Below are 15,772 nucleotides of genomic sequence, written 5' to 3'. Positions count from 1 at the left end.
CCCCAGGGCAGCAAATTGTGGGAAGGTAAATATCTGGGAAGAAAGTAAAGAAATAGGATTTAATATTTGCCTTGTTGCTGTCAGTGGGCGAAAGGGTCTGTTTCCAGTCAAATGAGAATTTATAGCCTGACTTTACACGGAAAAAAAGAAGGGTAGAGAGACCTTGTTTTCTGTATTAGCTGTTTCTCTTTGTTTTTTGTTTTGTTTAGGTGATAAAAGGAAACCACCAACAGGTTTTTTTTTTTCTGTCACAGGTTTTATTGAGATATAATTGATAGATAATGTTCTATACATTTAAGGTGTACAATATGATGCTTTACACACATTTGTTATGAAATGAGTACTACAATAAGCTTTGGAAACACATGTATCACTCCATATAATCACCAATTTTTTTTTTGTTGTTATGGTGTGAAAATATTTCAGATTTACTCTCTTAGCAACCAACTTGTATAGCAAATCCCCAGAACTTATTCATCTTATATATTTGTTATTTTACTTTTTAAAATCAATTTTATTAGAGTATGATTACTTTACAATGTGGTGTTAGTTTCTACTGGACAGCAAAATGAATCAGTCACACATGTACATAAATCCGCTTCCTTTTAGACTTCCTTCCCATCAGATCACCACAGTGCATTAAGTTCCCTGTGCTATACAGTATGTTCTCATTAGTTATCTGTTTTATACATATTCATCTTATAATTGGAAATTTATACATGTGACCAACATCTTCCCATTTTCCCTCCCCCTAGGCCTTGGCAACCATGATTCAACTCTTCATTTTAATGAATTTGGCTTTTTTAGATTCCACATAGAACTGAGATCATACAGTGTTTGCCTGTGTCTGGCTTATTCCAGGTTCACTGATGTTGTTGCAAACGACAAAGTTTCCTTCCTCTATATACCTGAATAGTATTCCCTTGTTTATGTATCACACTTTTTTTATGCACTCATTTGTTTGATGGTTGACAGACACTTGGATTGTGTCCATGTCTTGGTGGTTTGAATAACCATGCTATGAAAATAGGGTGCAGATACATTTGAGGTAGTGATTTCAAGTTACTTCTTAATTATTTTTAGCTCAAAATGCTTTTCATCTCAAAGAGGTATATTTTGGGGTGACCTCTTCTGATTTGCTTCACTAGCAAGGGTCCTTGTTACTATTTCCTGAAGTACAAGTTTTATTTTTTATTCAGTATATGAGATTGGGCTTCTCTGGTGGCTCGTGGTAAAGAACCTGCCTGCCAATGCAGGAGATGTAAGAAACGTGGGTTTGATCCCTGGGTCAGAAAGATCCCCTGAAAAGGAAATGGCAACCCATTCCAGTATTCTTGCTTGGGAAATCCAGTGGACAGAGGAGCATGGCAGGCTACAGTCCATGGGGTTGCACAAGAGTTGGAAATTATTTATTGACTAAACAACAGCAACAACAATATGAGATTGCAGCCTTTGAAGGTCCCAGGTTTAGAAAGAAAACTTATATTTAATCCTTTAGTTAGGTGGCCCCTGAACTTTATTGCTCATTTCCAGTGCTTCATCACAACCATCAAAACAGAAAGTAAGGTTCCCCAAGATTATTAAAAACCCTCAGAATGAAAGTTAGTTTCTGTGGTTGATTTGCTCTCAGGGTTTTCATTTTCACTAAATTCTGAGTTTCCACAGTGTTTTTACCATTGTTTATTTAACAGTGCTTTCTCTAAGCTTTATACACTATATCATAAAACTTCTTTGTTGTTAGTTTCATTGAAACTTAATAATTTCCCCTCCTTAGTTCCAGAAACAGAAGCCAAGCCCAATTTAAATTTCTTAATTTCTCCAAAGCAAACATATGTGCTTTTTTGCATGCTTTTTATGACTTAAAAATTTAATAATAAAATCTTAAGGCAAACATGACTGAATGTTGGTGGTGGTTTAGTCACTAAGTCTTGTCCTACTCTTGTGACCCCATGGACTATAGCTAGCCAGGATCCTTTGCCCACGAGATTCTCCAGGTAAGAATACTGGAGTGGGTTGCCATTTCCTTAATTCTGGGTGGTGCCTATTATACAAATTCAGGCAATAATTTAAAAACTTAAGTTGAACTAAGACATTCCTCAGCTCTTGATTGGCTAGGTAGAAAATAGTTTTCTTCATGGTATTTTATACTAATTTCCACCTAAATACGCTGTTCAACCCACTTCTTAATGCCCTTCATAAAACACAGAAAGAATAATTGCCCTGAGAATAGAGAATAAAATACAAAGTTATTACTAGTTATTACTCTGCTTCTCTCTCCACCACATCTTTTTTTTTTTTTTTAATTTTATTTTATTAGTTGGAGGCCAATCACTTCACAACATTTCAGTGGGTTTTGTCATACATTGACACGAATCAGCCATAGAGTTACACGTATTCCCCATCCCGATCCCCCCTCCCACCTCCCTCTCCACCCGACTCCTCTGGTTCCTCCCAGTGCACCAGGCCTGAGCACTCGTCTCATGCATCTCACCTGGGCTAGTGATCTGTTTCACCATAGATAATATACATGCTGTTCTTTTGAAACATCCCACCCTCACCTTCTCCCACAGAGACCCTATATGCAAAACAAAAAGAGACACAGAAGTACAGAACAGACTTTTGATCTCCACCACATCTTATGTTCCTCGTCTTCTCTATCATTCTACTTCCACCAAACTGGCTTTCCCTAGTCACAGACTCTTCTAACATCTACATGTTTGCATGTAGCATTTCATTTGCCAAGAATTCTGGTACCCTAAATGATTTGCCCAGACAACTTCTAGTCATTCTACAGGTTTCAACTCAGGCATAAAGCTCTTTTTCCCTAGAAGCCTTGTAAATCTCCTTCAAATTCAGCTATTTATTTTCTAAGTTTTGTGGCAATTAATGCCATATTCTTATTGCAAGGAATAATTCAACTTCTGCCAAACATGTCATATGCTTTATTAAATTTGTAGAGGAATTTTGAAGATTTGAGGGTGTAATTATTGATTTTTCAACTTTCACTTTGAAAATTTCAAGTATAGAATATTAAATGAAATCTCATATAACCTCCACCAAACTTTAATTTTTTAAAACAAGTTTTAAAAAGTTTTTTATTATGGAAAATTTCAAACATACACAAAACTGGAAGAAATAGTGTAGTAAATCCCCATGGAGTCACCAATTAGCTTGAAAAATTATCAACACATAGCCAGTCACATCTCATATATATCATTCCCTTGTTCCCTTTCCATTTTTTTTAACCAGTAGATTTTTGTTGGTTATTTATTTTAAATATAGCAGTGTGTACATGTTAATCCTAAGCTCTCTAAATATCCTTCCACTCCCAGGTAACCACAAATTCATTTTCTAGGTCTGTAATTCTGTTTCTAGTTTGTAGATAAGTTCATTTATATCATTTATTTTTTAGATTCCAAAAATAATCTATTTCATACAATAATTTTCTTTCTCTGTCTTCATTCAGTATGACAATCTCTAGGCCCATCTATGTTGCCACAAATGGTATTATTTTATTCTTTTTTTATGGCTATTACTCCATTGTTTATGTGTACCATTTTGTCTTTTCTATTAGTTTTTATTCCCTGCAAAAAAATTTTTATATGCTACGCATGGAAAAATCCAGTAACTATATAGAATTTTCTTCTATTCTTCAAGAAATGTGTGTGTTGAACACATTCTTGAACACGAGAAGAACTGTTCTTGTTGTGAGCTTTCTTTGAGTACACTCAGAGAATGGCTTTTGAGTCTTTGAATACTTCATATTTTATTAACTATAAGATTTTACACAATTCTCTGCATACAGATGTATGTGTTTGGATTTAAGCAATTTTCTGTATAAGCTTTAAAACTTGAGCCATAGACTGCACAGGTTCCATTCTGCATTTCAACCATTGTTAGTCTAGATTAGAGAGAAGGACAGATTATATTCACAGCTTTATTAATGTAGAAATACAAACATGAAATAATATTTAAATATAGACACTGAAATAATATCATTCAGGAGATTTTAGGACCACATGTGTTCTTTCTTAATTTATAGATATGGAAAATACAGCCAACTAAGATAATAACAATAAAAATTGCATTCCATTATAAATTATGTCACTATTTTTTGTACATTAGAAATTAGTCACTTTGAAAAGTCTGAAATCTTTTCATCTATGTATGTAAGTCAAAATGAAAGCAAAAAAATCCAAATACTTAGAAATGAATTCAGAATTCAATTTAGAAGTTGGCAGATGTCTTGGTTTGTGCAAAAATAAACAATCTTCTTCAGATATATGCAATTTTACTTGGTAAAAAATATAAAAATAAACTGTGAAATCCTCTAATACACATATACAAGTGTGTGTGCATATGTGTGTTTAGCTATTCCATGTGCATGCATGCTAAGTCATATCAGTCCCGTCTGACTCTCTACAAACCCATGAACTATAGTCCGCCAGGCTCCTCTGTCCGTGAGATTCTCTAAGCAAGAATACTGGGGTGGGTTGCTGTGCTTTCCTCCTGGGGAGCTTCCCATCTCAGGGACTGAACCCGAGTCTCTTAAGTCTCCTGCATTGGCAGGCAGGTTTTTTACCAGTAACACTACCTGGGAAGCCTGGTAGTCCATGTAGAGATTGCCATGTCTATATATCTATTTTGTCCCAGGATCTTGAATATTTTATAGTTATATAATTAATGTAATAAATGGTGGTTTGTTTCCTACTAGGAACCAGTAGGAAATTGAAAGTTGAAGAAAGAGTAATGATGCTACATCAGTGTGAAACTGAGAAAATGAAAGTACAAGGTTTGATAGTATACGTATCTAAAAAGACGAAAGAACAAACTTTGTTAATGTAGGAAAAACTAGCCATTCTAGGGAAAAAAATTAAGAATTTTTTTTAGTAACTGCTCTTAGTTGATCTCAATTTATGTACATTAAAGCCTCAATTTTTCTCACATTTTTTCATATGCTTCTTCAATTTCTGTGTTTGTTTCCCCAACCCACTCTCATCACATTTCATGAGGGTACTGATTACACTGGATCATACATTATCTATTTATAACTATATCTCTGAAGTGTGAAGTTTTTGAAGACTCTAAGCCCTATTCATCTCTGTAGTTATTTCTGTGTAGTTCCTTGGGAACCAAGTCACACTCAACAAATATTAATAATATGCAGAAACAGAACTTGGGTATGCTAGTTGTTTTGCTTTTAGCAAAAATGAAATTTTGTACTTGCAGCATGAAAAATATTGAAATGAGATGATACAAGATCTTAGTATTTCCAGAGAGTGAAATCTTTTTTGTTAAAAGTAAAACCTTGGGTAACACAGAAATGAGGCCATCCCCAGATCAATTCTAAGATGTATAAGGGGTTTCAAATTCCAAGTATATAACGAAGTCAGAAGACAGATAGTCCTTTTTGCAATATTACACGAAATACAATATTACATTTCCTTCCAATTATTAAGGAAACTTACAGGTTGGGCGAGAGAATGGAGCCATCTTCCCACTGCCAGGGGCCATTTGTGGAAACTTGTACTAGTCCCATCCAATGATATGACTTCACCAATCTAAAGAAATCCTGTTTGAAGCCGCAAATAAAATCAGAATTCAGAATTTCATAAATGCAAGGCCATAGTCATTTAACCATTTCCCCCCACACTTGGGGGAATGCATTCTCTCCACTAGCATAATTCTGACTTAAACACCACATACAAAATATCTGGAATTTCAGTGCTTTCTTATTTCTAAAGCAGAAAGATTTGGGTTTGTTATATGTGAGTCTTAGTGCCTCTCTTGTTTCAGGTTCACATTCCAGTGAGTCAGTTCATATCTTAAGACTAAATATACAAAGTGAAATGAAAACAAATACTCAACCTGGTCATCTTTGCTGTATATCTTCAGGAGACTGGAATTTTGAGACATACAAGAAGCTTGGCTCTGGTACCAGCTTTTGCTCTCATTAAAAAATTGGTAGCAGTTATTTCTATAACATATCCAGTTTTTAGGACATGGACCACAGTAATTTTCTAGAAAGGTAGAGTACATTGTTAATTCTGCATGTCTGGACATTATGTGTGTGTGCAGGCTGTTTCTTCAGTCCTGTCTGACTCTTTGTGACTCCATGGACTGTAGCCTGCCAGGCTCCTCTTTCCACGGGATTCTCTAGGCAAGAAACTAGAGTGAGGTGCCATGCCCTGCTCCAGAGATCTTCCTACCCCAGGGATCTAACCTGCATCTCTCTTATGTCTCCTGCATTGGCAGGTGAGTTCTTTACCACTAGCGCCACCTGGTCTGAACGTAAGAGCAGATTTTACCTGGACAGGTTAAATATCTTTTTTATTTCAACTCTAAAATTCAATATAATTAACTCATTATGATCCTGCCCAAGGACATATTTCTACAGATTTATACAGGGAGGGATGCCAAAATGATGTCTTTTACTTTTTACAAGTACCTCCTCATTATAAGTAAATACATCTACAGTGAATTATGGACAAGAATTCATCATTTTCATATTCACTTCCTTGTTCATGCCATCAGATATGTGCCTATACCCATGTATAGATGCATGCAGTTTGTGCATCAAAGTAACAGAAAATTTTCACTTACCTTTCAAAGAAATTGGAGCTTCTTGGTTGAATAATGCTATAAAAATAATAGTTATTGAAAGAATTTATATTGTTAGTAACTGATAGTCTAAGAAAAAATATAAGCTCAATAAAAAATATACTCAATATTACTAGTTTATATTTCTGTGCCTCTGAATACTAGTCAAAGTAATGCATTACAATGGTTAGATCAATATTGCTGCTAATTTCTTTCTCTATTATCACTTACGAGTTATGATCATGGCGCTGCATATTATTGCCATTCCAATGAAATGAATACCCATAGCTATAGCAACGGATTTGGCAAGGACAAATGGAGATGCTGTCAAAGACAAAAAAAAAAAAAAAAAGAGTGAGAAAGATGAGAAAAGGTTCTGTTATCTTTCTGTTTAACTTAAATATTAGAAGTGTTTTTAATTGAGGGGTGAGGCTTGATATCAGTTCTTCTCTGTGATTATTTTTCTCAGGAAAGTTAAAACAAGTATTTTGTAAATTATTTAAAAATAAGGGTATAAAAATGTAATATCCATTCTTATTCCTTTCTTCAAGTTCCCTAGTCCTACTCTTCCATTAGAATAAATTTCAGTTATCATTTTAAAAATTTTAAAGTTTTCACACAGATATAATAAGAAATGCAGACAGTTTCCTTCAACTCTCTTTTAAAAACACACACTTAAGGAAGTACACAAAATATTCTGGAAACATTAAGAAAATATCCTGGTGATTATTCCATATTATGTCTTACAAAGTTGTCAATTTTTTTTAAATTAGCTTCTTGCATTGTGTTTCATCAGTATATGAGCAAAATCTAATTATTGGCAGATGTTTATTTTTTTCCAGTACATACTTAAATGATTTCTTAGTTTTTGCTTTTAGATATAATGATATGAGTAATATTCACATATATCTGTGCATGTTTTTTGAGTACCTCCCTAGGAGAAATTAATTAAAGGGCACATGCTTTTTCAATTTTTATAATGATTGAACATTTCAGTCGACAGAAGCCACACCAATTTATGTAGTACCAAAAATAAATTCAAAAGCCTGTTTCTTCACACTTTTCTTCACACCAAATATTTCTATTTCTTTATATTTTAAGTATATATATATATCTGATGCACAGTATTATTTTTAAAATCTAACTTTGTTTTTCCTGTTATGAATGAGATTAAACATTTTTCCATGAGGTTAAACAATGCTTTTTTAAAAAAATTTCTCTGAGACGTCTATGTCTGGTCTGTTTCTTTTCAGGTTAAAATTATTAGTTCACTTCATGTCAATGTTTTGCAAATACATGTCCCAGATACCATTTTGTTTTAATTTTACATATGATACTTTTGAGATGTCAAAACGGGTAATGGCTGACTTAATCAAACATTTCTTTATGGCTTATGCATTTTCTGGTATGAAGAAAAGTGTCTTAATTATTCTGAGTTTATAAAATATGTTATGCCCATGTTCCTTTGTGATATTTTGTGGTTTTCTTTTGTATTTGGTTTATTTGGTAGGGTGTGTGTGTGTGTGTCTGTTTACTGTTATGTGGGAGCTAAACGTATAAAAAATTTATTGTCCAAGTGGACACTGACTTTTTGTAACATATTTGCTCAATAAATCAATGTATTCTCATTAATATGAAACATACCTTTAGCATATAATATATTCCAAATTGTACCTGCATTTATTCCTATACTTTTTAGTCTATGTTTCCATTTAAACAATATGTAAAATTTTCTAGTATGTAAAATACTTGAGTATTTGTTAGTGCACACGATATAATATTATATTTCATTTTTCAGATGATTTTCCCTATCATTACATTTCACATGTGCCTTGTGCTTAGTCACTCCGTCGTGTCAGACTCTGGAACGCCATGGACTGTGGCCCATCAGGCTCCTCTGTCCATGGGGATTCTCCAGGCAAGAATACTAGAGTGAGTTGACATGCCCTCCTCCAGGAAATCTTCCCAACCCAGGGACTGAACCCAGGTCTTCCTCATTAGCAGGCTGATTCTTTACTGTCTGAGCCAATAGGGAAGCCCCATATATACCTTAAGAATTTTAATATCAGCTTCCCAAGAACCTGTCAGTTTAAAAATATGATGCAATGGTTTTTCCATAGAATTACACTAAATGTATAAATTCAGTTCAGTTCATCCACTCAGTCGTGTCTGACTCTTTGTGATCCCATGAACTACATGCAGCATGCCAGGCTTCCCTGTCCATCACCAACACCAGGAGCTTGCTCAAACTCAAGTCCATTCAGTTGGTGATGTCATCCAACCATCTAATCCTCTGTCATCCCCTTCTCCTTTAATATGGAGATAATTTACATTTTTAAAATGCCTTTTATCCTTGAACAGTTTCTATTTCTATAACACATGTCTTATTTTATGTTCACCAGTACAATTTTAAATGAGTAAGTTTATTTCTAGGGTTTTCAATTTAAAAGTGTGCTGCTATTCTTTTCTGATATTTTGTTTTATGCATATGGCATTTGTTTTCCATCACATTTTCCTTGTTTTGTGGTTAGTAAGGTAATTGATTTTGTCTTATTTTCAATCAAGTCCACTTACTAGATATCTTTATTGTTTGTAATATTTTAGGTGAAGGCTTAAAAAATATTTTTTCAAATAATATTAATTTTGCCTTTTAACTCCAATTTTATATCATTCACCTCTTTCTTTTCTTGTTAATTCTGCTAACACCAGCAAAACAATCAATATTATTCAACAGTAATAATAATGAAAATTCTTCTCTTTTTCTAACTGCAGTGAAAATGTTGCTGCCATTTAGCAATAAGCATAATGGTAGCTTTAGAAAAAAAAAATACATCAAAGGCAGTACTTATATTTTAGAGGTTTCTAAAATTAAGTTCTTTTTAATTAAAAATTCATATCAATTTTTATCTGAAACCTTTTCAGCATTATGTATACATTCATACAATCTTTCCACTTTGATTATTACATAGTGCACAATTTCATTCCTATAATTAATCATTGTAAAATGATGTTATTTGATAATATATTTTTAACATTTAATCAAAATTTATAGGTGAGAGTAACCTGTTGTTTTTCCTTTTGTGTAAGGTACCTCAGGCTTTATTTTTCACCATATTCCAGATTGGTTAAGAGAGCATACCTTCTTCACCACCCAGAAACATTTCTGTAATAGCGGTCAAGTCATCTCCTCCATAATGTTTAAGGACTTAACTGAACTGAAGGAAATTTGATATTTCCCTTCTGTTTTCCATTTCTATTTACTTCTCCTTAAGGCTAGGTTTTCATGGCTTCCCAGGTGGCTCAGTGATAAAGAATCTGTTTGCCAATGCAGGAGACTCAGGTTTGATCCCTGGCTTAGGAAGATCCTCTGGACCCCTGGCGCAACCCACTCCAGTATTCTTCCCCAGAAAATTCCATGGACAGAAGTACCTGGCAGGCTACAGTCCATGGGGTTGCAAAGAGGAACTGAACATACACACACACACAGGTCTAGTTGTTCAGCAATCCCTTAGAAATTACTGTCTTCATTATTATGATGATTTCATCATTTTTAGGGCATGAAAAGATTCTAAACACAACAGTTTCTGCTAAATTTTATTATATATTCCAGTAGCACATGAGCTACCAGAGAAGACCATATAGCATATGAGAGAGAATCTCATATCTGCTTTCTTCATGAAGGTAAAATAAACTGACTGCTTATCATCAAATTAGTCACAGTTTCTAAGATTCACCTCAGTACACTGAGAGAGACAAATGAAACATAAGACTTACTGTTTTGTCCACGTTGACTCGTGGTTATTATACATGTTCTCTTTTGGCTTTGTCTAGAAGCACCAGACTTTACTCGTTCACTGGCATAAGTATGAGATTCACTCATCTCTGGAGAAAAACAGTTCAAGCCACTATGTCATGGTCTTTCTGCCACTCAGCTCATAAATGTTAAAATTTAAGTTGGCATTCCCACCCATATCCTTTTTAAAGCATAACATCAAATTATTTTATTTTGTATTACCTTATGATTTTTATGCTTTGTGATATAAACAAATGCTGGGCTGAATGAAGCCCAAGCTGGAATCAAGATTGCCGGGAGAAAGATCAGTAACCTCAGATAGGCAGATGACACCACCCTTATGGCCGAAAGTGAAGAAGGACTAAAGAGCTTCTTGATGAAAGTGAAAGAGGAGAGTGAAAAAGTTGGCTTAATGCTCAACATTCAGAAAACAAAGAACATGGCATCTGGTCCCATCACTTCATGGGAAACAGATGGAAAGGCAGTGGCAACAGTGGCAGACTTTAATTTTGGGGGCTCCAAAATCAGTGCAGATGTTGACTGCAGCCATGAAATTAAAAGAAGTTTACTCCTTGGGAGAAAAGTTATGACCAACCTAGACAGCATATTAAAAAGCAGAGACATTACTTTGCCAACAAAGGTCTATCTAGTCAAGGCTATGGTTTTTCCAGTAGTCATGTATAGATGTGAGAGTTGGACTATAAAGAAAGCTGAGCACCAAAGAATTGATGCTTTTGAACTGTGGTGTTGGAGAAGACTCTTGAGAGTCCCTTGGACTGCAAGGAGATCCAACCAGTCCATCCTAAAGGAGATCAGTCCTGGGTGTTCACTGGAAGAACTGATGCTGAAACTGAAACTCCAATACTTTGGCCACCTGATGCGAATAGCTGACTCATTTGAAAAGACTGATGCTGGGAAAGATTGAAGTCGGGAGGAGAAGACAGAGGATGAGATGGTTGGGTGGCATCACCGAATCAATGGGCATGAGTCTGAGTAAACTCGGGGAGTTGGTGGTGGACGGGGAGGCCTGGCATCCTGCAGTCCATGGGGTCGCAGAGAGTCGGACACAACTGAGCAGCCGAACTGAACTGAACTGATATAAACAAAAGTACATTTATGCTATGGCAAAATATCTCTAGCAAGATCTTATGTACTATTAAAGTGCTAATGTGTTGCAATGAAATATAACATCAAAATAAAACAGTGTATCATGAAAAAGACTGGTTTCTAAGGAGTTACACATTTGTTTGATTCACAACGCCATTTACTAAGTTAATAACTTCACAAATTGCAAGAAGAAAGAAAGAGAAAGAAAAGGGGAGGGGTTTGGATGAAGGAAGACAAAGAATATTAACACAGTCTGGTGTGGATCTTTTAAAAAGTTAAAGTAAATAATATACATCTAGTGTCAATAATGTAAATTTGGTAGTAAAGAATATATAGTAGTGTATCTAATGTTCTTCATAGTGAAGAACTTGCAAAGAATAAAATAGGGTCTAAAATTTTAGGATAAAGATAAGCAAAGACTCTTCCCTCTGAACAAAGCAAATGAAACTCATTTTTTCTTTCTTTTTGAACAGTAATCATTACTGAATATGTAAAAGCCTCTTTATAAATGAAATGCTAATACAAATTACCTTTTACACTTAAAATTAAACGAAAACATTATTTTCTCAGATGGCAAAGAATCTGCCTGCAATGAGGGAGACCTGGGTTTGATCCCTGGGTCAGGAAGATCCCCTGGAGAAGAAAATGGCAACATACTTCAGTATTCCTGCCTGGAGAATTCCATGGAGAGAGGATTCTGGTGGGCTATGGTCCACAGGGTCACAGAGTCAGACACAAACGAACGACAAAGACTTTCACATAATATGTAATGTAGCAAACTTTATTATTAAATGTGTGAATAAGGTAAGAATATTTTATGGTTGAAGAAATGAAATTTTAGAGGTGGCCAAAGTCATACTGCTTACTTAATATAGTGCTACCACTTATAAGTAATTTATAATACTTTAGTTGAAGAAGCATTTTCAATTTATGTCACTTGAGTTGAATATCACAGAGATCCACTAAGGTAAATATGAAATGTTTTTTATCTCTATTTACTAGAAAAGGAAACTTAAGTCCATAGAGGTTGTGGAGTGTCCCAGATCTCAAAGCTAGAGACTGGTAAAAGCTTGATTAAAATTCAATTCTAACTCCAATCCTAAAGCTGTTATTATTTTATGCTGCCTCAAACTGTGAGATACATTACTTTGTTAGTTAATGAAGGGGAGAAAAAGCTGTCAAGTTTTTGAAGCCTTGATTTAAAATATAATATGAACATAAGTGATTCAAAGTAAATTGCTTTTCTGTGACTTATATGTTTGATAAAATTCTGGGTATTTTAAAATTATACAGAAAGAGTAAACTCCATTTATACAGAAAGCATGTACTTCTGCCACGATGAACCCACCTATCTCAGACCAATCCCACTGTATAATTATGACTGCTTATCTATATCAAAGATGAATTCAGAGTTTTCATTTTTTAGAAAGTGTTCCTGAATAAAATAAAAATGGGATTTTTTTTTTCTAGTTTTGTCTCCTTGTGGTAAGTTAATATGTTTACATTAGAAAAGTGAGAATACAGAAAGGTTCATGCATGCAGATATTAAAAAAAGGAAAGAATGGAAATGAGAATTCATATAAAATCAAGTAGTATTAACCTTTAAATTTTCCCTTACTAGAAAATAAAAAAATAATCATTTCAAACTGTTAAAAAATGTAATAGTTGCTTTTAATTCACAGGATATATCGGTAACTGCTTCTTTGCAAGGTAAATCTAGGTAGGATATATAAACTTTTATTGAATGATTTTTCCTAGTATGCTTTTTTTGAGCTTCTGTCCTTATCATTGCCATCATTTACAAGTTATCACCATCATCATCATTAACAAAACTAATCTCACATTTGTTATTATATTAATATCTTAACATTGTCTAGCATAGCTCTCAGACAAAACGTGTTGAATAAGTATACATAATGCTTAGATTTTTTAAAAATGTTGTTTTATATTTGATTATGATTGTTGGAAACAATGAAAATAATTTGTTTCCTTTTAGCAAGTAATATTGTATGTCACAGAGGGTAAGTGATTTGCACAAGAGTAGAAAACTCGTGTGTGAAATTTTAAATTGAAATTCAATTCTCTAGTCCCAAAAGTAAAGATTTATTCTTTTAGCTTTATTTGAAGACTTCATCTTATAGCATCATCATAACTTCTGATTCTTCAATAAGCATATCCTACTTATCCATCATTAAATAAAGTGAAAAATAATATACCCCTGAAGTAATAAGCATTCCTTGCCTTCAGTAAGTCGGTTCAAACACTTAAGGAACAACTAGAATTACCTTACAGCATAAATATTTTTAGAAACTTTCTTGAGGTTAAAACCTCAAGAGTTCTTATTTCTTGAACAACAGCTGTTAGAAACACACAGAGCGACGCACACAGACACACACCTGATCAGAGAAAGAAGATCCTGATTCTTGTGGATAAGAGCCTCCTGAAAAAAAAAACATGTCCGAGTTCCCCATTTAAAAATGACACTAGTGATTTCCACTCAATTTTGATCCCTGAAGAAAGATATGATAGGTGTTTTTCTCATCTCATCTTTCTGTTGAAAGAGCGCCACACAAACCACAGTACTTCCGCCTCTCATTGCACAGAATGCTTCCCTTTTGATGGAATAAATGTTAGGTTCTAACTTATTTTATGACTTAAAAATGGTAAATTAAGTGATAACAAATAGCCAGAGTTTTAAGAAACAAATGATGGGATAACAGAATCACCTTCTAAATTTTTTCCAAAAGTGAATAATTTGTTATAAAACATAGTTGTAAGTAGTGGGTGGAAGAAAAAAGGAGAAAAAATTAAACTTCTTAATTACTTTGTGAAAAATTAAACTTCTTAATCATTTCATTTGAGTGGACTTAACTGTGCTGTATCATATAAACTGAAACCACAGAAAGATAGCTTTTGTATATATACTATTAATTTGTACATACGTATATAGGTATTTATACCTAAACATGTATGTGTATATATACATATGTGTGTACATGTTGTTAGTGGTGTTCAGTCCCTAAGTTGTGTCTGACTCTTTGCAACCCCACGAACTGAAGCACACCACTCTCTTCTGTCCTCCACTATCCCCCAAGTTTGCTTAAATTCATGCTAATTGAGTCAATGATGCTATCTAACCATCTCATTGTCTGCCACCCAATTCTTTTGCCTTCCATCTTTCCCAGCATCAGATTCTTTTCCAATGAGTCAGTTCTTCACATCAGGTGGCCAAAATATTGGAGCTTCAACTTCAGCAACAGCCTGCCAATGAATATTCAGGGTTGGTTTGATCTCCTTGCAGACCAAAATACTTGTAAGGGTCTTCTCCAGCATCACAGTTTGAAAGCATCAGTTCTTCTTCATTGTTCAGCCTTCTTTATGGTCCAACTCTCACATCTGTACATGACTACTGGAGAAACCATAGCTTTGATTATACGGATATTTATATGTATGCATACCCACGACTTTTTAATGATGAAAATAGGAAGTGTTTACAAAATAAAAATTATAGGATGAATCATCATATGCCTAGTGTAAATAATTATCAACTTACATCCCAAATTTCGTTTTCTATGTATGTGAGTGACTCAGGTCTATCTCTGCTCATAAGTAGGGCTCTTTTCTCTTTTTTCCTTCTGAACACCACTCATTGTATAACTGCTTCTCTGTTGCTCAGAACAATAGCACCAAATTTCTTGGCAGAGTAGCAACAAAAGTCAACTAATGCCTTAATGCTCTGGTTTTTAGCTATTTATAACTTCTGTTATAAATTATAAATTTATAATATATATTTAAGAAGTGATGGCATTTCATTTCATTAACAAATAATGACACTCAAACTGTGACATTCAAAAGTTTAAAGAGATTGAGTGACTAAATGTAATAAACATTAGATGGTGTCCTGGATGGAATAATGGAACAGAAAATAGACATTAAGTAAAAACTAAAGAAATATGAATAAAGTAGTTTCTTTAATATCAACATCAGTTCATTTGTTGTGAAAAAAGCATCATTCTAATATATGCTGCCAATAATAAGAGAAACTGGACACTGGGTTATAGGAACTCTTTGTATTATTTTTTGTACTTTTTATATTAAAGACTATTCTAAGATAAAAATTTATTTAGAGTAAGTTTTAGTGAAAGTTGGACTCTTTGTACTTCTTTATAATATTCTATTCTATAGAATAGCAGCTATCATTATCTTTATTTTTATTATAAATTAGAGGGGGCAATTTGAAGAAGAAAACAAAAATATGTACTCTAAAGGAAA

General features: G+C 34.0%; 1 protein-coding gene across 1 annotated transcript; it reads right to left on the bottom strand.

Moving 5' to 3' along the window:
* Positions 1-278: 278 nt before the first annotated feature.
* KLRK1 (killer cell lectin like receptor K1) lies at positions 279-14,029 on the bottom strand. Its single transcript, XM_065922603.1, has 8 exons — positions 13,897-14,029; positions 10,375-10,482; positions 6,832-6,924; positions 6,604-6,639; positions 5,869-6,020; positions 5,469-5,572; positions 2,618-3,901; positions 279-2,267 (listed from the first exon to the last, which is right to left on the bottom strand). The coding sequence occupies exons 2-7, from the start codon at positions 10,478-10,480 to the stop codon at positions 3,784-3,786; spliced, it is 609 nt and encodes a 202-aa protein (XP_065778675.1). The 5' UTR covers positions 10,481-10,482; positions 13,897-14,029; the 3' UTR covers positions 279-2,267; positions 2,618-3,783.
* Between the last annotated feature and the right edge of the window lie 1,743 nt (positions 14,030-15,772).

Source organism: Muntiacus reevesi, chromosome 1 (genome assembly GCF_963930625.1).
Source record: "Muntiacus reevesi chromosome 1, mMunRee1.1, whole genome shotgun sequence".
Classification (NCBI taxonomy): Eukaryota; Metazoa; Chordata; class Mammalia; order Artiodactyla; family Cervidae; genus Muntiacus; species Muntiacus reevesi.
Note: the sequence above shows the minus strand (reverse complement) of the source record. Positions and strands in the feature narration are given on the sequence as shown.

Excerpts from the sequence above, each read along its gene's own strand:
- KLRK1 (XM_065922603.1), bottom strand. The coding sequence starts at position 10,480 with ATGAGTGAATCTCATACTTATGCCAGTGAACGAGTAAAGTCTGGTGCT. Across the intron at positions 6,925-10,374 it reads GAGTCAACGTGGACAAAACA|CATCTCCATTTGTCCTTGCC; the intron begins GTAAGTCTTATG and ends TGTCTTTGACAG. Across the intron at positions 6,640-6,831 it reads CAGCGCCATGATCATAACTC|CATTATTCAACCAAGAAGCT; the intron begins GTAAGTGATAAT and ends TTATTTTTATAG.